The sequence below is a fragment of the Carassius gibelio genome, chromosome B14 (genome assembly GCF_023724105.1).
Source record: "Carassius gibelio isolate Cgi1373 ecotype wild population from Czech Republic chromosome B14, carGib1.2-hapl.c, whole genome shotgun sequence".
Classification (NCBI taxonomy): domain Eukaryota; kingdom Metazoa; phylum Chordata; class Actinopteri; order Cypriniformes; family Cyprinidae; genus Carassius; species Carassius gibelio.
In genome coordinates this window covers 5082182-5106622 of record NC_068409.1, presented here as the reverse complement: position 1 = coordinate 5106622, position 24441 = coordinate 5082182, and the positions used below count along the sequence as shown (strand labels likewise).

The following is a 24441-nucleotide window of genomic DNA, read 5'->3' as shown; positions in this document are numbered from 1 at the left end:
ACAAAGTCAAGAGAAACCATATCCATAAGCTGAAGAAGTTGAAAATGTCAAAGAAGTTGAAGGAAAAGAAAAAAGAACAAAAAGTCAAAGATGGAGAAGTTGATGACATTTAAGTCAAAGAAAAATAACTTGAAGTCAAAATCAAGGAGCCCGGGAAGTCAAAGGATTTGAAGTCACTGATGGAGTAGAAGAAGACAAAGTTGAGAAAGGAGACGGCACTGAAGAAGTCGAAGACAGAAGTTGTTGAAGGATATGTTGAAAAAGTCGAACAACAAAGAAGTTAAAGAAGAATGTAAAGTCTAAGAAATCAGAGAATAAAGCCTGAGGCAGTTGTGTTTGGTCCTCTAGTGTTTCTGAGATCAAGTGTTGGACAGCTTGATATTCATCCCTCTCTTCTGTCACTGAGATTTAAGAAGTTAGGGACATCATGCTTTAATATCTGACAAACCAGATGGAAGAACTTAAAGCATGGCTGTTGTTTTGCTTGAAAAGTACATCATTTTTATATTAACAAACTTGATACAGGCAAATCATCAACTCTGATGCAGTTTTAATGCTATGAAGTGGTCTAACATGACTGGTATTCCTGAAAAATTTGCACTGTAAATTTTTTTATTGTTTTCTTCTTTTTTCTTAGAAAAAAAAAATCTTCTCTATTGTTTTTCTTTTCTTGTCAGAGCACTTGCATATTGCTCTTTTGTTGGCTTTGAATGCTTCTAATGAAGTTTAATCAAAGGTGCTGCCTCTTTTCCAAAGACTCAACTGTGTCAGTGAAGAGCCTGCTTGAAATTAAGAGAATAAGAGAAGAGAAAATAGAATAAAGTTCAATTTCACTTGTGGAGTTTTCATATACGATGTAATTTATCAGCTAACAGTTATTAAATATCAAAGCTGCATGTTCAGACCAAAGGTTTACAGAATTGTTTACAAAATTAATAAATACTGCATTTTCAAATACAAACTGTATTTATTCAAAATTTAGTTTCAGAAAATGCCATCTGCTTAATATTAAAATGGATGTTTTACTTATTCTCTGTAGACCAGTAATTAAAGATAAAGTCAACATTAATTGGCTCAACGTGGCATTGTAAAGTATGTACACTTACTGACAAATTCCCATAATTGAGAAAGAAAACCAATACAGCACATTTCATATTTTCCGGTAAACACAATGCATCTTTGCTCTTAGCATAAACACCACACTAAAGAACATTAATGATTGATCCTGAAGATGTATGCCAGAAATGTAAGACAGTGCAGTGTTGGTCCTAATGTTGAAGATTTTGTTCATTTGTGTTCAGAAGATGAATGAAAGTCACATGGGTTTGGAATGACATGAAGGAAAAGGTGACCATTTTTATTTTTGAATGAACTTAACCATTCTTTTTCACTTTTCCAGCAAAATGCTACACTTTATGCAAGGTTACTGGAATTTTAGTTTGAAGCTAAGAATGCACAAATATCAAACTAATCTTTGGTGTTTTTAGACTAGATGTGAACATCTAAAACCACCGTTAAAGAAAATAATATTTAGTTAATTGGACCCTTGGCTCTAAAGTCTTCAGTAGATAACCTCATCTGTAAAAACTAGCCCTGTGATCTTTAGTCCCGGTCTCTCCTATTAGATCTCATTCAATCACGTACATAACATTGAATAAAAAAAACATGAGATAAGAGCCCATTATGATAAGTGATACTGTACACACTGGATGACATGCATCATTTTCAAAAATAGCACAAATGGATTATTTAGCATTTCTTTATTGAAGCGAATACAGAGATTAAATTTACAGTGGGTGCACATCAAAGTTTAGTCAGCAACAAGACACCCTGCACAACGTCACAGCAGTATAATCACAATAACCTGTGTTAGCTCCTAAAAGGAATGGAAGAATGAATGAAAAACAAATCAAAACCGCAGCCAAGTATGTGCAACTCTCTTCAAGGTTTGCCACATCTCTTTATTTCAGTTTATGTAAAGAGTCTTGCAGAATTGACACTGACAGTGCATAAATAAAACGAGTTAATAGGAAGACAGTGTACAAAACCAAAACAGCTTAGAACATACTTACCTAGACATTTCCCGGTAAAATCACAAAAAAGAAAGAAAAATCAGGAGTCAGTACTTGAGCGGTCTGCAGGCCTTCTGTCAGTGTGTAATAAGACACGTTCACATTGCATGTTTTGATAAAGAGGAAATTCTCTATCGATAGCATACGGAAATGTTGGCAAAAAGATCGGTGATCCGAGGTATGCATCCGCCCCTCAGATTAAAGTCATGATGACAAAGCTAAAATAGGTCAAGCAGCACATAAACCTAACTAAAAAAAGCCCCTATCTGTGATGTTTACGATTATATTTTCTGAATTATTGTAAGACTGCCCCTTCTCATTTCAGACCCCACTTTTTTTTTCCCATGAAGTCCACTTCAGTTACAGAAGCAGAGAAACAAACAAATGAAAAGTGGAGCCAATCAACATCAATCTAGTCAGACGATGGGGAAGAGGGAGGAGTCTCAGTGGAGCAGCTTTGTGCATCCTGCTGTCCACTCGGGCTCATGGGAATAAAAGCTGGCTGGGATCGTAGTCACCTGTGGGCTCCATGAGTCTCTGTGACGTCACATATTGGGGGACGGGGCACATGCAGGGACAAGCTTCGCTTAGGCGCTCTCGCTGCTCTCCAGAGACTGCATTTTGACCAGGTGGTCAGGTTTGCCTCCAGCGGCGTAATGCTCCCACATCTGCAGGTAGAGTCTCTCCAGGTCCATGGTGTACTGTTTGGTGTTGAAGAGCGGGCTGCAGATGCGCTGCTTCCACACGCGGGCGCGGACCTTCTTCAGGCTGAGCACAACCAAGGGAGAACGTGTTTCAAGGATCTTAAACATGTCTTTTGAAAGTGAAAATTGACTAAAGGAACTTACAATTCCATATCGGTGCCAAGCTTCACAGCAACTTCTTCGTACTCCTGACGGCTTTGGGCGATGAGCTCAGGGCAGCCAAGACAGGTGAGCTGAGAGGCAGCGACACGAGAAGCCAGAGTCTCTCCTACAGAAAACATCAAGACGTCAGGGTCTTTAAAAGCAAGATAAATAGCAATCATGGAAGGAAAAGTGTTTCAATTCAATTTCAGTTGAAGCTATTCCTTCACTGCTGAATGCTTGAATCTGATTGGCATACAAACTTTTTAAGGTGTGCAATTAACCCTAACGACGAACATAGTTCCAAGCAGCTTCTGACCGCATTACATGTCCATATCACTTCGCCATACAATCTGAGTTATTTCAAAAGGTCCTTACAGCCTAAAACAGCAAAAGAACCCAAACCAACATTGAACTCTGGCCAAACAAATCAATATAGTGGATCATTTCTATGTTTTTGCTGACGTTAAGCGAGGTAACAATGGCGCTGTTTGTGAAGAAAATTAACTTATTATCACTATAACTAGAGACTGCTGCCAAACACTTTTGAGAGATCCTCAGACTCACTAGGCCTGTCACGATAACAACCCAACACTGGATAATGATGACATTCTCTAGTGCATGCACATCAAGCATTTAGCCAAAAAACGACAAGTTTAGAGTTAGCCACACTAGGGCTGCAACATTAATCAAATGCGATTTTCATGTGCATTTTGTCTGTAAAGATGGTTCTGTAATCAGCAGTAAATCATCATCATCAGGTGCTTTCAGATGGAGCAGTGAACTAATGCTCTGTGTAGTAAATACTGCTCCATCTGAAAGCAGGTGAAAATACCACATTTAATAACGTTTTTATAAAAAAAAAAAAAAAAGGTTTTGCTGAGATTTATTGCTGATCACAAAATCATGCTTCACTTAAAGATATAAACATTGTGTGTTTCGACAGTAGTAGCGCAAAAGATAACTTAATTCAGTAGTCAGTGGCTGTTTGACCAGCTAGAGAGCACTTCGGGTGTATGCTCTCAGAAACAGCACACGTCAGATCAGTGTGCAAATGAAATGTTTAACTGGCAAGATGTTAAAGCAGATGCAAATAATGACTTTTGTGCAGTAAGACTATGTGCAGTGTCCTGTGAGTGTAACTCTACTGCTGAGGTAACACTGATGTGAATGTATGTGGTGTTGTACAGTATATTGGATAAAATGTGTGCCGTTTTTCTCCAAAAGCAGATCATGGAGACATCCACCATCAAAAAATCATATCGGAAACCCACAATCTGTATTGTTAAAAGCACAATATAAATAAAGGTGACTTGACTAACTACAATTTTCATCATGTCATTTGGAATCAGTAACAGGCTACAATTTGTAAGTAACGTTCCCAGCACTGCTAGTTGATGTCTGTAAATTAATTTGACCATGATCATCGTGTGCTCCTGGCTTGTATTACCTGGCATAGTAACCATGGGGGTACCAGCCCACAGCACATCCATGCCTGTGGTGTGTCCGTTACAGAGCGGCGTGTCCAGGCACACATCAGCCAGCTGTCCACGTCTCACATGCTCCTCTTTAGGAGCCACGGGGGAGAAGATGATGCGGGCGGCAGGCAGGCCCAGGTTCTGAGCGTACTGTTGGATATTGGGCTCACCCACAGCTGGGAAGCGCAGCAGCCAAAGCACACTGTTGGGCACACGCTTCAGGATCTACAGAACCGAGAACACAGTGAGTACAGCTGCTCAGTTTCACAATGAGTACATCCTGTTGCTTTCAATGAACCGACCCAAAAATAGATGACTTGACTTTACTTCATGAATCATTAGCATATTCCCCTCCCACTTTTAGGTATTTTTGTGTTGGTCTGAATGAACATTCAAATTGATTCTTTGTCACAAGGTGCTGCTTTTGGAGCGGTAAATTTGCGGTTTTCTCAATAATGCTGTACACAAAGCAGCACTGTGCTCACAAACACTGCTTTATTAGATATCACAGACTCATGATGAATAGAAAATGAGACCAATCACTGCAGACTAGCATCACGCGAAGGAGGGGTTTGGAAAAATTAATCGTTGAGCGAATTGTTTGAGTGTCGTTGAGTTAGTAAGGTAAAAAATAAATGCATATTATAAGACAATTAATGTGTTTTGTGACCTTACATACATGTCAACCTGTTGTTGGGAACTCCCAAAACCAATATATGAACCTTTCATAACACGTAGCAGGGGCACTTTAAAGCACAAGTTTATTTTTAACCAGCTGTTTATTGTTATAATGTTGGTAGTATATGGAAAATGTATATTAACTCTTTCTCCATGTAACCTGGACCAGATATCACCATTTGTTTGTCAGCAAAATTCTTCCGGATAACGAAAAATGCACAATTTTTGACAGATCAATGGTCCCACAGACAGTGGGAATGACAAGAGTAAAATCACCAAAATCAGAAGTGCATTATGGGTGTTGAAGTCCACAAATATGGAAGCATATGGGTAGCATTATTCAATTTGGGATGTAATATGCAAAATGACAATGCAATATGTAAAATGGCAATGCATTTCTGTATTTACATTTACATTTTACAATACATCTGTGCAATGTTTGGTGCAAAATGAAAATGAAAATTAAATTACATAATTTTCATTTGCCATTTACTACACCAGTTTTAATATGTAAAATGAATATTAATTTTAACGCTTTATAAGTTGCAAAATTAAAATGAAAATGTATTACAGAAATGATTAGATATGTCTAACATGTTAAAGCAAAAACTGTGGCAAAATGATCATTTAAATGCTATTTTTCTTAATTGCATTAACACTCACAGTCAAGACACTTATGATTGCATTTTCATTCGGTGTCCCGCAATGAATGTAGCAAAACTCAATGTGCACATTGAAAATGCATTCCGAGCCGATCACGTGTCCCCGCCCTCGCGCCACGTCAATCATTGTGTGAACAAGGCGGGGCTTGCAGAAGGTCAGAGACTCAAGTCTCAAGAAGAGGATTCAATCAAGTGAGACAACATGGACAAGACAGTTGGTCCGTGTATGTTTTGATCATTTCGGTTTATGGCTTCAATATTTCATTCGGACTTGTGGGCGGAGCTGAAACGCTGCTTTCATCTGATTGGTCGAATCGGATCGGTTTTCCTCTGACAGCCTTCAGCTCGGTCTTGTCATTCTTTCAGGCAGAATAAGAGTCAGTGCGAGTGAAGCACTGAAATGTCTGAAACTACACTCACTGTTAATTAGCATAATATTTGAATCAGATGTAGCTGGGCAAATTCGTGCTGCTGAGACCTGCAAATTATTTCTAGGTTGTAGTATTGTATGAATATTGTCCCACTGATAAAAAACAGTGCAAATAGTTCTGTCTCTTTGGATAACAGTAAAGTGGAAATAAATAGTTAAATTTATTAAATAAAATTAAATAGGATTTTTTGGGAAGGTAAGTCTGGCCAGTTATACAAGCAACACGAGTCGGACGAGTCTAAAGATATGAGCTGAATTGGGTGAAACATTAAAGTTCTAGTCTGTGTCAATTACTCTCATTATAAATAATAATAATAATGTTAACTGTATTTTTCGGTATAAGTTGCATCAGTCCAAAAATACGTCATGACGAGGAAAAAAACATATATAAGTCGCACTGGACTATATGTCACATTTATTCAAGACCAAGAGAAAACATTACCGTCTGCAGCCGCGAGAGGGCGCTCTGGGGTAGGCTACAGGAGCACTGAGCAGCATGGAGCTAATTTTACTATTTTTATTTAGAAATGTAACTATATTCATTTTTACAATTATTTATTGATGTCACACACACACATACCTAGTGCCTTATGACTTAAAAGATGAGAGTGGTAAATGTTACAGACATGGAAGTGTTCAGTCTATTATTGATTTTAATTTCCACTTCACTGTTATCCAAAGGGACAGAACTATTTGCACTGTATTTATCAGTGGGACAATATTCATACAATACTACAACCTAGAAATAATTTGCAGGTCTCAGCAGCACGAATTTGCCCAGCTACATCTGATTCAAATATTATGCTAATTAACAGTGAGTGTAGTTTCAGACATTTCAGTGCTTCACTCGCACTGACTCTTATTCTGCCTGAAAGAATGACAAGACCGAGCTGAAGGCTGTCAGATGAAAACCGATCCGATTCGACCAATCAGATGAATGCAGCGTTTCAGCTCCGCCCACAAATCCGAATGAAATATTGAAGCCATAAACCGAAATGATCAAAACATACACGGACCAACTGTCTTGTCCATGTTGTCTCACTTGATTGAATCCTCTTCTTGAGACTTGAGTCTCTGACCTTCTGCAAGCCCCGCCTTGTTCACACAATGATTGACGTGGCGCGAGGGCGGGGACACGTGATCGGCTCGGAATGCATTTTCAATGTGCACATTGAGTTTTGCTACATTCATTGCGGGACACCGAATGAAAATGCAATCATAAGTGTCTTGACTGTGAGTGTTAATGCAATTAAGAAAAATAGCATTTAAATGATCATTTTGCCACAGTTTTTGCTTTAACATGTTAGACATATCTAATCATTTCTGTAATACATTTTCATTTTAATTTTGCAACTTATAAAGCGTTAAAATTAATATTCATTTTACATTTTAAAACTGGTGTAGTAAATGGCAAATGAAAATTATGTAATTTAATTTTCATTTTCATTTTGCACCAAACGTTGCACAAATGTATTGGGAAATGTAAATGTAAATACAGAAATGCATTGCCATTTTACATATTGCATTGTCATTTTGCATATTACATCCCAAATTGAATAATGCTACCCATATGCTTCCATACACAAAATCAGTTCTCTCTAGTAATGTACAACTGATTTATAAAAAAAAAGCCCATTATATTCTTACATTGGCCCACATCTGCAGGGTGGGAGGGTCAATCTTGTAGAGCTGGTTGAAGTTGCAATAGACAATCGAGTCTTCAGGGAGGCCGTACTGCGAGCGGGTGGTCACCACGATTGTTCTGGGAACCTCTTCTCCGGTTGCTGCTTTGTTGTTAATCTAAACAGAAACATTAAAGAACAGGTAAGTTAACAGTTAAGGTACTGATAAGACAAGCATTTGCCCTATAACTGTGTCTCCCATCGCTAGAGGACTTTCAGCTCTCCGCCACCATGTTTGTGCCACCTACAGCAGTGGTGTGAAGGCCCAAGTGTAGGGGAAAATGGCTATTGCACATCCTGTCTCAAAGCGTGCTATTCTCAGCCAGCTTATGTGTGCCATACCTGCAATGCTACAGTCCCAGATACAATAACCTCCTCCACTGTAAAAATCTGAAAAACAACAACATGTGGTAATACACTGGCTCTGCCTACTATAAAATAGTCTTTTTGCCAGATTTTCGAGATGATCGGAGGAGGAAACTGAGGTCATCAGAATCATTTCTAGGGATGCACCGATGTATGGGCCGCTGATATTTATCGACCGATTTATTATTATTTTTAAGCCATCTGCATATCAGATATAGCATGAAAAGGTCGGATACCAATGATTTATTAATGAACTGCATGTAGACAATGAGTTGCATGCCTGTTGCAGAATCTAAAGTTTTTCTCTGGGCAAAATAATTAAACACTTGCCAAATCAAATCGGTACAAAATATAGGCATAGTATGGTCTACGCAAACGTGACATTAACGCATCCGAGTGATACGCTGGCTCTCATCTGTGAACTCATCATATGGAGGGCCCAATGGCAAAACACCGGTGTTAGAGTTTAATCAAGGATTTGTCACAAATCACCAAGCATCAGCCCTACATTTAAGTGGAAATGAATGGCAGGTAATATGCAGCTTTTTGTTTGAAACCAGTGCAGAACACTGATTCAAACAAGGTCACATCAAGCACCTGCTGCGTTTCTGTGAACGGAGAAAATATTAAAAAGGAATATATAGGCCTATATACAAAATATATTTCAGTTGAATCATTAACAGGTTGACAAAACTAAATAAAAATTGTGCTGAGTTTCAGATAACTGTAACACACTCCGAAGTTCATGGGACAAAAAACAGATTGCAGAAAGCAAAAATTTTGAATGTTTTGCTTCTAACTGTATGACAAGGCAGCGTTGGTATGACCATAAATAACATCGTAACAGTGGAGAAAACAATGCAGTGATTGTGTTGGTGCCTTTCACAAACATACAACTAATTTTTGCTAATTTGACATTGCAGCCTGTTCATTATCAAAATAAAATAGTTAAAGATATATAAAACGATACACTGCTCAATTTAAATAGTCTTTAGTGAAAAAACAAAGCCTATTGTTTACATAATAAACATGCAGATACTTCAAAAATATGGAAACATCTGGATTCATGCAGAATGAGAGAGGTAGGCTTCAGTTTCGTTTTTAAATTTATTTATTTTGGCTTGACACTTATATTTTGCATAAATACAACTTTAGAGGATTTGTTGTGTAGAGAAGGGAACTAAAATAGCATAATTGTGTTTGTAATTTTGCTTTGATTTACCATTATTTTAGCCTTTTTTTATGTAATTAAATGGAACTTAAAGCCTACTAACTGAGGCGGTTTCTTCAATCTTAAAACTCCTATAAGGAGTAGCCTTTCTGTATGCTGAAATATTTGTAAAAATCTTGACAAAACTATTTGTTTTTATTTTATTTTATACATTTGGTCTTTAGTAAATCTAGAAAAGGTGATGCAGTATTGGCTATGACTAAGAGAGATCATTCAAGACACTTATCCGTATTTTCCGGACTATAAGTCGCACTTTTTTTTCATTGTTTGGCTGGTCCTGCGACTTATAGTCAGGTGCGACTTATTTATCAAAATTAATTTGACATGAACACAGAAAAATGAACCAATAGAAAACATTACTATCTACAGCCGCGAGAGGGCGCTCTATGCTGCTCAGTGCTTCAGTAGTTTACACTGAAGACATAGAGTGCCCTCTGGCGGCTGTAGACGGTCATGTTTTCTCTTGGTTCTTGGTTCTAAACAAAAGCGACTTATAGTCCTGTGCGACTTATGTTTTTTCCCTCATCATGACGTATTTTTGGAGTGATGCCACTTATACTCAGGTGCGACTTATAGTACGAAAAATACGGTAATTTTTTTGAAGCAAATTAAACGCTGTACTATATTATTGGCAAAAAAAATAAAAAAACATTAAACGGTATGTTTTCTACTCAAACAGGTCTCACAGAGGAACGCATGAACAGAAACGTTCAAATAACGATTCTGCTCGGAATGAACCAAACTTTTTTTTTAGTGTTTTTAACTCCTCCTTTATGCAATTGATCGATATTGGAATTGGAATCAGCCAATAGTTGTTAAAATCGGTATATGTCAAAAACAAAAAACATCCTATCGGTGCATTCCTAATCACCACCAATCTGAGAGAAATTAAGCCTCTCATGTGTAAATACAAATGGCACAAGAGCAAATACAGCCATATTCCAATAAAAACACCTTCACACCACTAAATCTACAAAGAATTACACGTTGTCGATTAGGGCATGACAGAGGTGTCACTGACCACAGAAGAAAATACTCAGAATTTGATCATTAGAATCAGAAACTGATTATTGATATTGTGTGCATGATTCATGTAAACACTTTAACCTAATATTCCAGTTAACAAACACTTATTCAATGTTATATTCATTTATATATGCACTGGTAAAAACAAAATTAAAAGAAATGGAAAACTCTCAGAATTGAGACTTAACCAGAAAAATGATGTGCATGTAAATGTGGTCAACTATCCACAGATCTGTCATGCTAAGAATGATGGACTAGACTAAATCCCAGTCTGAGAGCATGGCAAGCCAACCCCACAGCCAAATTTCAAAGCAGTCAAGTTAGTGAAATTGCAGTGAAATCAGTCAAATTAAGTCCAGTGATGCGATCAATGCGATGGGCTGTACCTGAGTGGTGGCCAGGCCGTTGCTGACCGTGAAGCCGTTGATGGTGACCTGGATCTGGCCCTGGTTGATCATGTTTATGATGGCCTCAGCGGCTGTGTTCATAGGGATGACGGGCATAGAGAGGGCACCGTTACTGTCAGTGGACTCTTGACCATCACATTCCATCTGAAAGTTGAATAATGAGAAGGGAACATCAGCATGTCTGTTTTACAGGGTAATGGAATACACTAAAGCAGTGGTTTCTTCACTAACCTTCACAATTTTGATATCCGGCAGGCTTTCCAGGAAGGCTTTCAGATCAATGCCATTCAGTACTATGCGATTGTCAAAAATATGGCCATTTGACTTGAAGTCTATCACCGCTTTTTTCTATTGGGTGGAAAGAAACACATGAGCCTGCTTCTCTGTAACAGATAAAAAAAAAAAAAACCCTTACTGAACCTTACTGAACCTTACCTTGAGGTGAGGGAACATGTTGGCGTGATCTCCGATGAAGAAAGTGTTTGGCATGTAGGCCATTTTCTCAGAGTACTGCTCTGCGACCTCAAAAGGAGACGTCTCTTTATCAGTGATGATGTAGTCCATGAACGGAGCTCCACTGGTGCCTGGGTATCCAAGCCACATGGCCTAGAGTGGATTGGAAAAAGTTATTTATTATTCAACTAGATCTTTACATATTATATTGTTACTATTTAAAGGTTAGGTTTTAGTAATATAATTTAAGAAACTACTAATTTTATCAAGCAAGTCACATTTAAAATAGACACTAATGTAGGGCTGCCAGAAAAATAATAATAATAATTAGAACAGGTCTGGGCAATATATCTAGTCAGTAAATCTGGTTCCGTGATTACCGGCGATTTAGTGGTAATAACGGAACCAGATTTACTGACTAGATGCTAATGAGGTTTTGTTAAAATTAAAAAGAAAGAAAAAAGTAGTTATTCCTTTAAAAATAAGTATTCATATTTATTAGTATTAGTAGCAGCATTGTTGTTACATTAGCCGTGTTTCCACTATCGAGCTAGGACCGGGCGTGCTAGTGCGTGCCAGGGCCAGTCGCGTTTCCACAGTCACTTCCGGGGCTTGATCGTGCCTCGCCGGGGCTTCCTCGGGGCCAACGGCCAGGTTTTTCGGCCCGACAAAATCCTTGGGCCAAAGCGGGCCAGCTGGGGCTAGAGGAGGAGTTATGAACAAAGGCGGAGTTTCTCCGTGTCTAGAGAGCGTCAGCGCGGATCATTTCAGAAAGATAACAGCTTTAACACCAGCATTAAATATGTTTTAAAATAAGTTGAGCTTAAAACTCACTCTTAGTTAGCAGCAAGTGTTTGAAATAACTTGATCCAATGTGGATTATAATCACTAAACAAGGCTGAAATATTTATAAGCGATGAAAAAGATATGCACGCTAAACATGTTACCATAGTAAATATGGTAAAATATGACCGCTTGAAGAAATCAGACGTCAGCTTCTTATTCTCTATCACAGTCGTGTATTTATTAAGTAACTTATATTTTCTGTCACAAGCGTCGTCTCGAGAGTTTTTCTCACGTTGCCTATCATAAAAGAATATAGCATAATAATGTTTTTGTTCGGGAGCTTACAAAAATAGAGATTATCATTCATTCTAAATGTGACCGCTACTGTGGCTAATAAACAGAAACAGACTTGAATGAACAAGCAGGCTATTTTCATGAGCGTTACAAATAAATAAATAAAATAGATATAAGTGTATTTATGTGTGAATAATTTTGAGTCCTGATAAATTAAATCAATATGATCAATGTATCATGTATTCTATAGTTAAAACATCGATGCTTTTGAATTTGAATATATAACAAAGCATGCAAACAAACTGCCGCTTTTATCATGTTCGTTTTGTGATCGCACATGTTCCAGTGACTTATTTCTTAGTTTTCTGATAACTTCTCTTTGTTGGTGAAATTTTGAGGTTGCATGACGTTGTTCTGAGAGGCGTGTAAAGGGCGTGTTTTAGTGACGTGCAGCGGAGCTTCAAGCTCCCCTGTGGAAACCCTGCGCTATTCTGGCCTCGTGCTACTGGCCAGGGGCTATGAGCCTCGCCTGGCCCGCTTTAAGCCCTGGCTCGCACTGGCCCGATAGTGGAAATGCGGCTATTGAGTCTTTAGACTGCTAAATAGTAATATATTTGACAATTTCTTCACGTTAAAATAAACTTATTTTGAAGGGTTACCATGAAGAACTTGCAGCTGCTGTGTATGTCATACACTGGTGGTTTTGTCAAAGTAAACAATTCTAATGAAGTAAATCTCAGAGAAGCAGGGGATGAAATCCGTATGTTCATATTATAGTGAGACGACAGGTTGAAAACACCACAAGCGTCATCTGCGCTTGTGAAAACAAAACTCCCCCATTCATTCATTCATTGCGGAAATTAACACTCCCTCTCTCTTTGCAAGTATATATGCAAGTGAATTTTCTGCCTGCAGGAGGAGCTTGTATTCTCTGCTTGCGGGAGAGATAGTGGTTTCTCTACACAAAGCAGCGCTCCACTCAAAAACGCTGCTTAATCAGGCATTACATGCAAGATGAAATGAAAATGACATCTACAATGTTGTCTTTTAATGCAAGGTTGTTTACAACCTTAAAGCCTGAGTTCTCTGTGTGTGTGTGTGTGTGTGTGTGTGAGAGAGAGAGAGAAACTGAGTGAGTCAGTGAAAAAATACATGGTGCTTATGTCGACCATTTTTATGTGAATACATACCAGTGCAGACATTTTGACACTCCGTGTTTTGACCGTTTTAGGCACGCCACTGAAGACAAAAAGTCTACTATACATCCAGTCAGACGCGGACTGAGTTCGGTTTCAAGGCTTGGAGTTTTTAATGCTGTCTTTTTAATACCAAGAATGTCCTGCTCATTACGGTCTCATTCATTCACGTTCTTTTATTAATAACGCTAACAGCATGGATAAAGCGAAAAGTGTAAAAAAATAAAATCAAGTCCTGTCACTTTTTTTTTTTTTTTTTTTTTTACATATTTTTATACTTTCTGCTGTTCAAAAAAATCTTTTTTTGCCATTAGCCTACCACAAATAAGCTACTCATCGTCGTTTATTAGCTGTACGTTACCATAGACATGTCAGTGGTTTGCTTTCATGAGTCGGTCCAAAAAATGCATTATTATAATTATAAATGTTTTATCAGCTTATGTATGCTCTCTACAACAAAGTAATTGCTGATCGCTAGTGATGTGTGTTTTTGTAATATATCATTTGATGGTAAAGGGCAAGAGATCTGGCGAGGTGTGGCTCGTGAACCATATGTTCCCGACCGCTGGCCTACCTGAATGGGTGCAGGGCGCAATGCGAAAAGCTCATTGCGTGCTCCTTTAGTATAACCATTCATGTTGACCAGGATGTGGACTCCATCTTGATGGATCCGGTCTGCTGCCTTTCCATTACAAGGGATCTATGAGCACAGGATACGATGAAACCAAAACAGACACCTGAATGGAAAATAAAATGATATACCTACAATAATCCTGTGTCATGTACACATTCTCACCTGTGAGAGGTCAATGAAGTGATGAGCCTCCGCCATGACTTTAACTCTGAAGTTGGTGCTGTCATCTGGGCTGAGAGCATAGCAAAACACCTGTGAACAATATAACAGTATGAGACCACCAGCTCTCCACAATGTGCTCAACAGAAAGATCTGTAATTAACTACTGCATTACAGACACATCACCTCGAACTTCTCAGAGTTGTGCATGCCAGGGATGGACTGCATCAGGTGGGACGTGGGATGGTTGCCAAAATCAGAGCTAATGTAACCCACACGCAAACGGCCTCCACTGGCCTTCAAGTCCTTCGGATGCTCATAGGCAGGCTTATGAAGAGCATTGATCTACAGAACAAGCAAAGTATTACACTGACACTTGAATATAAGAACTACTTTCACACCAAAACCGAGTTACAAATCTGAAAATGCGTCAGAACAGAATGAGTCTGTGTAAGTATGTTTAACGTAATATACACACCTTATCCAGACACAAGTTGCCATGTCTCTCTGCAATTGCCTTGCGGAAACCGTGAGAGAGGGGGTAGAGCATGCTGTGATGGGGATGCACGGATGGCAGGCGGTTCTTCTCCAGCTGATCAGCCACAATGCTCACCAGCTTCTTCATGCGCTCATCATAGTCAGTCCAGTCACAAACAATCTGAGGACCAGAGCACAATATGTTGTCAAACAAAGATTCCCACCAGACTGCGCAGTGAAAACATGCACTTAAGACTCCTACATACCTGCAGACAGTGAGCCAGGTTACAATAAGCATCAGGGAAGTCAGGCTTGAGCTTCAGGGCAGTGCGGTACGATGCAATCGCTTCAGGAATGTTCCCAGAATCCTTAAAAGGGAGAATTTGAATCCAAATTTAACAATGAAAACCACTGAAAGGAAATTCATTCTCCAAATTTCTAGATTCTTACCTTGTGTATTGAAGCCAAGTTACTGTGAGCATCTGCAAAAGCGGGGTTGATCTGAATGGCTCGGGTGTAGCACTGCAGCGCTCCCTGAACATCCTGCATCTCTTTCAGAGTGTTGCCCATGTTAGAGTAAGCATCAGCAAATGTGGGGCTGATTCTGCTCAGGGGTTGCAAAACAGACGGACAGTGAGATTTTGAAAGATATCAATACAAAATGACTTTATAATGTAGCTAAACACAAGAACATGCCTGATTGCTTCCTTATAGTGCATGAGAGCTTCCTGAAGTTTCCCCTGCTGCTGCAGGACACTGGCAAGGTTTGAATGGGCAGCAGCAAATTCAGGGAACACCTTTCCAAGAAATAAACCAAATATTTAAGACACATGAATGAAAACATCTCAATTAATAGGTAAAAAAATTTGGCTATATTAATGAATTTGCATTTTAAGAGAACTTCACTGGTCCCCTCACCTCCAGCGCTTTCCTGTAGAGCTGCACAGCTTCCTCAATGTTGCCTTGCTCTCGCTTGATGTTGGCCAGATTGTTAAGGGAGTCTGCGTGAGTCGGGCACAGACGCAGCGCAGTGTTGTAACAATCTTCAGCTTCAGAAACCTAAAAGGAAACGTCCAAGTTAGCAGACAATCCATCTCTTGATTCTAAAGGTTGTCCTATGAATTTAAGCCGGCAAACTTGAGTCATTTCTATAGGAATCTGTGCGGTTGGGAATTTTATGCGAGGGAGAACTGGACAACAGAAATCTGCTTGCTTTGAGCTGTGCCTTACACAGCACAACACTGACAGTTGAATGGGATGAAAACATAGGTTCTTACATTGCCTTTCTCTTTCAGTGCATTAGCGAGATTGCAGTATGCATCAGGAAAGTGTGGCTGCAGTTCAATGGCACGTCGGTAAGTATCAATGGCCAGGTCAATCAATCCCTGCTCGTAGTACACGCACGCCAGGTTTCCGTGGACAACAGCATGATTAGGGCTCAGGCTGAGGGCACGCAGATAACCAGCAACAGCTCTGTAAGAGGAAAACAACATGCATCACATTGGCAGAAAAAGACTTTGAGTCAAAATTTAATGGGGGAGGAAGTAACCGTTTACCTGTCAAAGATACGAGCCTCTTTCAGAACATTGCCCAAGTTGATGTAAGCATCCAAAAAGTTAGGGTCCAGGGTCACTGCCTGTAAACCCACAGAAACAGCCCATCATATTCATTCATTCATTTATTATCAATGTCCAAAGTGTGATTGTCATCTGCAACCAACCTTCTCAAAATGATGTATGGCCAGCCAGATCTCCCCCTGGGCATTGAACACGCAGCCCAGGTTACTCCAGGCCACGGCAAAGTTTGGCTGGGTTTCAATTGCCTTCAGGTAACAAGCCTTCAATAGGTTAACAGTAAAAAAAATAAAATAAAAATAAAAAACAGGAGGAAGAAGAGGTAGAGAAAAGAACAGAGTAGACAGAGGAGGGGTTGTAAAAGTAAAGAAACCAAAAGATCAAATAAAAAGGAAGAAAGAACAGAAAGGCAGACAGAAAAAGAGTTAGTCTCTATTCTCAAAAATGCAAAAAGTGAGTCTGCAGCATGGGCTCGCGTGCGCAAAATTCTGCCGCGCTAAGCTGCACACTTTTCCTACGCTGCGCAAATCCAACCAACACCTATACTCCCACTTACATTCTTCAGTTATGCGGTTTCAAAAAAAACTTTACGACTGAAATGTTGCACTTAAAACTAAAATGCCAAAAAAGCACGAGTACCAAGTCAGCTTTAGATTATTGACATTACACAATACCAGTAAAATTCACAACCTTAAATGCAAGTGTGGCGTGCAGGTGGAGGTCCCTGTAATGCAAGCGCAAAAAGCCACGCACGCTTGCGCCGTTCCCGCTAGCGCCAGTATTCGCCTGCGCCAACGCCAGCTCAGGGTGCAGAAAGCAGACCTGAAGCGATTTAACTCCCCACCAGTCTGGCACACGACACTATGAAACCCTCTACTCTTTGGGGCCTTCAACTGGAGTGAGTACCCATGGCCAAATCCATTCATATCTTAAGGAGTTAACTGTTGGAGAGTAATACATTAAGTAGTCATACTAAATAATGGCCATTGCCAATGGTGTCCTGTTTAAGGCTGCACAGCCACTGGGTGCCATGCTAGCAGGGAGGGCATGCAGGTCTGCAACCCGTCAGCCGGGGATCGAGGGGAGGGAGTGCGGTTCAAGCGCGCGTCTTTTGGTCGCGGTTGTGTCGCTGCGCAGCCCTTGCGCCGCTGCAGACTCACAGCGCATCATCTGCTCAGCAGAACGCTGCAACTCCAAATAAAGAAGAAAAATAAATCATAATCCACATGAACAGGAAAAAATAAATCAACAAGTAAGAGAGTTAGAGGGTTCTTACTGTGCTTTTGTTCGATTACAGCATCGAATCCATTTCTCTTTTTAATTTACTTGGGCATTACGCTTTTCTTCTGCTTTAATTTACTAGGTTTTTTTTTTCTCTTGCTTTTTTGTTCTTCTAAGGAAGCCACAAGACAGAAGGACTCAGCCATTGGACTAAGGAGTTTTTCTTTCTGTTTTTGTTACAAACCCGTTACCATATTTTTGGACTTTGTTCTGGGGGGGCGGCCACAGCTGGAAGAGGAGAAGACTGATGCTGCCCTAGTGTTCCTGTCCACCGGACCGCACCTACGCAGGAACACTGTCACCCACCTGAAACCTTCTCAATAACAATATCAGTTGTGGAAAAACCAAAAGAGACAAAATAAGAAAACAAGAGCGTTAGTAAAAGTTTGCAATCAAGACATTTCATATGGACATCAAAACTTGTATTGACAAAGCAAAACAAAACAAAAAAAAAAGGAAAAGAAAAAGAAAATAAATGTAAAATGACCTAACATCAGTTTAACCCATGCAATGAAAGGACTGTACATTTTCAGAAACAGGAATATGTTCTCAAGGGGTCGACAGTGAAGAAAGGCTCTGAGATGAGATTTACACACAGGTTCAAACTTCTCAATACCGTGTCACATTTTCAAATACAGGTAAAGGAGGGAGGCCAACTGGCTTGATCTTACCCAAACGAACTGACCCCATTGCTCTGGGAATATTAATAATCATAACATACAAGGGGAAAGAAATGTAATCAATGATTCTTTTGTTCTTTGTTTACATGGTTTAATACCTTGTTTGCTTTATCCTGTCCTGCCATCTTGACTCCTGGCCAATGGATATGGGAAAAAGTCTGGGGTTTAAAGACTTCATAATCACCTAGAAGCCTCCACAGCTCTGAAATAAAGAGGTCATCGCTTGTGTCGCGCGAGTATAATTCTCTCTATAGAGAATATAGAGAATCTAGAATCATATTGTCTGACGCGTGCAGTGGAGTGCAAAAAGCGATCTGTCTGCCTGGCACAGCCCAGGGCTGACACAGTGTTGGAAAAACACAAACCCTCCCCAACCCTGTAATCTATAAATATAGGGGGACGTGAAGTTGAACTGGTGGGAAAAAAACGGCCAAAATGATACAGGCTTTCCTCGAATGCACTATGGAGCCCTTACAAAGCATCTGTTGGCTTGACTGAGGGGTCAGACAGACAGTTCGACGCGCGCACACTCCACAGGCCCTAAGCGAGCGCGCGGGGGGTTAGGAGCGACAGAGCTGGTGGGGGGCCGCCGGCCCCTCGTACTCTTCCCCACCCCGCCCCCCTGAGGCACCAAATAAGAGGGCTTCTAACCAACAGGAGGAGACCTCTCTTTACAACTTCACGACAAACTCCCAAAAAACCCTCTGAAACCACAAATAGCCACTGCCTGAAAGAAGGCATCTATTTGAGCAAGTAAATCCAAAATGAAAGCCAAAGGGCCATGACTTTTCAACTTTTAAAGGGAATCAACGGTTTTAAATAACCCAAATGACCCAAAATGCATGGTTAGGGATAGAAGCCATCTTATTTTTTGCACAGCAAAAACCACTATCTTCATCAGTCCATTTATTTCTCAAAGACCGAGCCAGTGAAATCCCTCCATCAGACTACAGGGAAAAAAGCATGCCAAACTGCAGCATGTGTTTTAGGCCCCCATTTGGTGTGAGACACAGAAGAGCCCAGCCTTTCTTCCTTTGTTTGGGGGCGAGTGGGGGCTGGCCGGGCCAGGAACAAGCAGTGTTTAGACTGAAAGCAGCATTGGAGTGAGAGAGGTGCAAAAAGAAGGGGTGGACAGAAGGGGTATGTCTCTAATCTAGCCATCCAAATGAACAGAACAAAACAAAAAGCGAGTGAGAAGAGAGTAAAGGGGTCTTAACTTTTCTGAATTAAAATAAATAAGAGAGAGAATTTGCTTTTGACTATGTAGGTGAGATGCAGGTGACCTGGTGGCTCTAGGTTCACTCTGCTCTAGATGAATGCTCAGGCTGGACCTGTAAGACGGTAAAGAGTGCTGACGTGGCGAAATAAAATGAGCAGCACACTCGAGTGTGCTGACAAGAACTTATTGAATGAAAAACAAGCCTAACACTCACTCCCAAAGTACAAGAATGGCTAGGTGTCTGACAGGGGATTATGGTCTACAGCTATGATTTAAAAACAAAAATAATTATGTAGACGTGCAAGGGCCGACATGTTAACATACCTTTGCCTCTTCAAGGCGCCCGAGCGCTTTAAGCAGGTTACCCAAGTCACTGCGAACACAATACAGATCCTGTAACAAGAGACAGAAAAAATAAACAACTACCAACTGACAGAGACGAAAGCTGGGTGGAGTGTTTAAAAAAAAAAAAAAACCAAGGTGGAGTTTCTCCGCGTCTTGAGAGAACCAGCGCCGCGGATCATTTCATAAAGTTAACAGCTTTAACACCAGCATTAAAAACTTTAAAAATAAGCTGAGCTCAAGACTCACTTTCAGTCAGCAGCGAGTTTTGAATAACTTGATCCAATGTGGATTATGATCACCATACAAGGCAGAAATATGTATAAGTGATGCAAAAACTATATGCACGCTAATAACGTTTCTGTAGTAAAAATATTAAATACGACCACTTGAAGAAATCAGATATCAGCTCTATCACAATTGGGCATTTATTTAGTAACATTTTATTTGTCATAAGTCTCGTCTGGAGAGTTTAGCTCCGCGTATGTCAAAAAAAAAAAATTTTGTTCAAGAGCTTAAAAAAAAAAAAAAAAATATATATATATATATATATATATATATATATATATATATATATATATATACTTTCTAAATTTGATGTATATGCTGTAACTACAATGAAACAGACTCGACTGAATAAGTAGGTAGGCTATGTTCACAACGCTTTATTTCTTTGTGACTAATTTTCAATCCTGATAAATGAATTAATTATGATCCATGGATCACCTGTTGTAAAACACTGATGCTTTTGGATTTAAATCTTTAACAAACAGCCACTTTTATCATGTTAATTCTGTGATCGCGCTAGTCCCAGTGACTTATTTCTCAGTTTTCTGATAATTTCTCACTGTTGGTGAAATGATGGGTTTGCGTGACATTGGCCTGATGATTGAAACAGCATGATTTTAGGCTCGGTGCTACAGGTCCGAGGCTAGTAGCCCCATCCAGCCCATTTAAAGCTCTTCCCTGACAGCGGAAAAGCGGTTATGTGAACCAAGAGAAGATTTTAGTGCTACCCCCAGAAAAATATAATATAATTTTTTTTTTTTTTCAAGGTAACAAAGTAAAACAGGTAAAAAAATTTCAGGTACAGTAGGTGTTTTTAGCTGTAGCATTCAAGAAACTAAATTAACAAATAAAAACTGAAACACTGTATTCTTACTCTATATACATCAATTGTACATTGATTCTTATTAAAGTTATTTAGTCAACATCAGTGAATGATTTTGCTCTTTGTGTTTTGTTTTGTTTATTTTAAAGGAATAGTTCACCCCAAAACAAAATGATCATATCGTTAGATATATCACCCAGCTATCTATCTATATTTTTTTTTCTTCTCAATTTTACACTTTTACTTTAGCTGTAAACCTAGGGGAAACACTGGTGTGAAACCACTGTGTTTCTCTGAGACATTTTGAGGTTTACTCACAGGATTGTACTGGAGAGCGGACACATATGCTTGAACGGCTCCCTCCATGTCCCCTGCTGCCACCAAAGCTGCTGCCAGGTTGATGTATCCATCGATGAAGTCCGGTTTGAGACGGAGCGCATGGCGGTAGTGATCTATGGCCTCCTGGAGTTGACCCCGTTCCTTGTAAACGTTGCCCAGGTTAGAGTAGGCCTCGGCCAGCATGGGGTTCTGCTTGATGGCCAGAGTGCTAAAGTGGGCAGACCTGCACAATTAAGAGAATCAGACTGACATATTTCCACCACGTGCAACAAACACATTCCTATATTGTTCCCTTAAAGAAATGGCCCAGGTTATTTGCAATTTACATTTTTGGGGGACATGCTATTGAGTAAAATTATTGTTATTCTTGCATAAACCGTGTTATGTTTGCAGATATGTTTGCAGACAAACAGCACACCACCAATCCTTCTTCCCAAAGAGAAGCAGTGAAGCAGACCCACAGATGTGCTCCTTGAAGACAGAGCAAAGGAGCCCGTCTCACCTGTCAAGCCTGCGACACTGGAAGTGGATGGAGGACAGCAGCAGCAGTACACCAGTATTGTCCGGCTCCTGCCTCCACAGCTGCATACAGTGACGCTCCGCCGCCTCAAAATCTCCAGACTGATATTCACGGTGCGCCAGCTCTGCCAACCCTTGGAAGGAAAGCATACGTTTGGTTGGTTCTGAAGCACCAACGCAACCCAAAGGAGGGGAAAACAACATGTTAGAAGAAATGGAAATGAGATAAAACGAAATAAAGAAAAATAAAAATCAAACAAAACAAACAAGAACAGTGGTGCTGTTTTTGAAAAATTAACGCTAGTGTAAAACAATTGTCACTACAAAAAAAAAAAAAGTATAGCACTGAAAGTTCATGTAACGATGACAGCACTTTTAATGTACCGCCATCAAAAAAAAAAAAAAAAATAATAATTATATATATATATATATATAAAACAAAAAGTTGGAAGCTAATGATATAAAATGGCTGAAATTATTACACTGAATTTTTTTTAATGAATTAATAATTGAAATAAAAGTAATAAACTTTAAATTCAAATGTAAAGGAATGAATGAGGATGAAAATGAAAAACAGAGACGAGGTTTGATATGAATGAGTGTTATGTGATATGAAGGACAGATTTACACGTGTGGTCCAGAGAATTTAAGAACTGGTTTCCTTTGGATTCTAGAGTTTGAGTTTAAATTGCATTACAGGAAGAATTTGTTTGAAATTAAAGTATTAGGCATATTTAGCTCCATTTTAAATTAGAGTATTCTGGGAAATGAAGTGGCAATTATCACACATTAAATTAAACTTTGTTATATATCCACCATTAGAAACATGTAATATCGAACACTCAATATTTACACCAATTAAATGTTTCTAGAAATTACCCACATGTTGTATATTACAACATATCAAAGTTTCTCAAAGTGGAAATGAAGAACTTAAAATCACAGAGTCATCGCATTCTTTTCATTCCATCTCAATGTTAAATTCGAGTTTGAATTACAGTTTCGCTTCCTCTTCGCTAACGTTAAGTTACCTTCTTTCAAATTCTGGAACTGAAAATATATTCTCAATTATAAATGGCGCACAATCCTGGTCTACACACTCTTAACGCTATATAACGTTACTGACAAACGTCACGTGTTGTGTCTATAAAAATACATACAATGACTAAAAGATATTCAATGAGGCAACAATACACGAGGAATCTTTTACAAGGACACATCATTCACCATCACCATCCTTAATAACGTTAGTTAGCTGCTGTACCCACCAGTCTTGTAAACATGAGGAAAGAAAATGATAACGTTACTTTAAATGCTGAAATAACGTTAGTTTATAACCTACTTCAACAAAAACTAACGTTACTTGACAGTTTACTCATGACACGCATGCAAAGAAGTCATAAGTATAGAGCTATTACACCAGTCACAAATAAACTTCACAGTAAATCAATAAAAGACGATTAAACAGCGTTCATACGTCGAGTTAAACGACCGTTAATGTCACATTTACCGTTACCTGTGCTATCAGCCACGTTCCCCACCGAGCTCGCCATCTCTCCTTCACTCTTCACTGAATCCTGTGCGACGGCGGACAGTGTGACGATTTAAGAGAAGATGTTAAATATAAAGGTCTTAAATGTATTTATTAAATTTAAAGCTAGGCTCGGATATTATTGCAAGAAACGCTGAAATCGTCGGTAAACAGACTGCGGTCTTGCTACTGCTAAGCTAACACTAACAGGAGATAGCGGACAATTCACCGAATCAAACGCGCAAAGAAAACGCCTTAAAGTATGTTTTTCTCGACGTCACTTGCCCTAAGAATACATATCTTAAAGTCTTAAACATTAAATCGAGATTGGTACTAAAATCGGCAAATTTAAATTCAATACTTCCACCACTGCGGTAATTTTAGCTAAAAACAATGGCTTTCCAGGCTCCACCGAAATGGCGGATGTGACCGGAACTTCTTTTTCAAAGAGGAGGGGCGGGAATATTACAAAACTAGGTCCATACAAATATCGCGTTCTATTTTTACAAATTATTTTGAAAGCAATTTTCGACAATTGTGCGTTAGTGTATATATTATTATTTATAGATATTGAAAAATACGGAAGTTTAAGCGTCAAGTCCAAGAACTGTGTGTGAATGGCGTAATCTGTTCTTTGCTGTATCATTGCGCGAGCTCGACTACACAATAGTTTAGTATGGCAGCGTTCAGATGGGGTGCGGATGAACACTGCGCGCTGTTCAGGCGGGAACTGTGGAAACACCACAGATTATATCACCTATCTGATTAATTAGTTACAGTACATTAAGACAACAGTTTTGTACGGTTTCTGAAATTTAATGTGAAATATACGTTGTATATATACGATATGTTTCTTTATCTAATTAAATATGCATACATTTCATATGTTTTGAATTTAATGCACTAAGCGAGTATACTCTCATACATTTTACTCATAGGCTATATTTAGGGGTTTGCCAAAAGTATTTT

The 24441-nt window shown here is 39.3% G+C and overlaps 1 protein-coding gene across 5 annotated transcripts; it reads right to left on the bottom strand.

Moving 5' to 3' along the window:
• Nucleotides 1-1940: 1940 nt before the first annotated feature.
• LOC127970888 (UDP-N-acetylglucosamine--peptide N-acetylglucosaminyltransferase 110 kDa subunit) lies at nucleotides 1941-23925 on the bottom strand. 5 transcript variants are annotated; one of them, XM_052573586.1, is made up of 23 exons: nucleotides 23458-23925; nucleotides 21925-22105; nucleotides 21402-21645; nucleotides 19955-20023; nucleotides 16597-16713; nucleotides 16433-16512; nucleotides 16154-16349; nucleotides 15795-15935; nucleotides 15573-15673; nucleotides 15327-15480; nucleotides 15143-15244; nucleotides 14878-15057; nucleotides 14586-14744; nucleotides 14403-14492; nucleotides 14181-14306; nucleotides 11313-11483; nucleotides 11109-11225; nucleotides 10857-11021; nucleotides 8190-8237; nucleotides 7813-7965; nucleotides 4368-4620; nucleotides 2921-3044; nucleotides 1941-2840 (listed from the first exon to the last, which is right to left on the bottom strand). In XM_052573586.1, exons 1-23 carry the CDS (start codon nucleotides 23492-23494, stop codon nucleotides 2660-2662), a joined length of 3189 nt encoding a protein of 1062 aa, XP_052429546.1. In that variant the 5' UTR covers nucleotides 23495-23925; the 3' UTR covers nucleotides 1941-2659. The 5 variants fall into 5 exon arrangements, with proteins under 5 accessions (XP_052429546.1, XP_052429547.1, XP_052429548.1 ...); XM_052573587.1 differs by having other exon boundaries at nucleotides 21925-22075; nucleotides 23458-23903; XM_052573588.1 differs by lacking the exon at nucleotides 8190-8237 and having other exon boundaries at nucleotides 23458-23902.
• Between the last annotated feature and the right edge of the window lie 516 nt (nucleotides 23926-24441).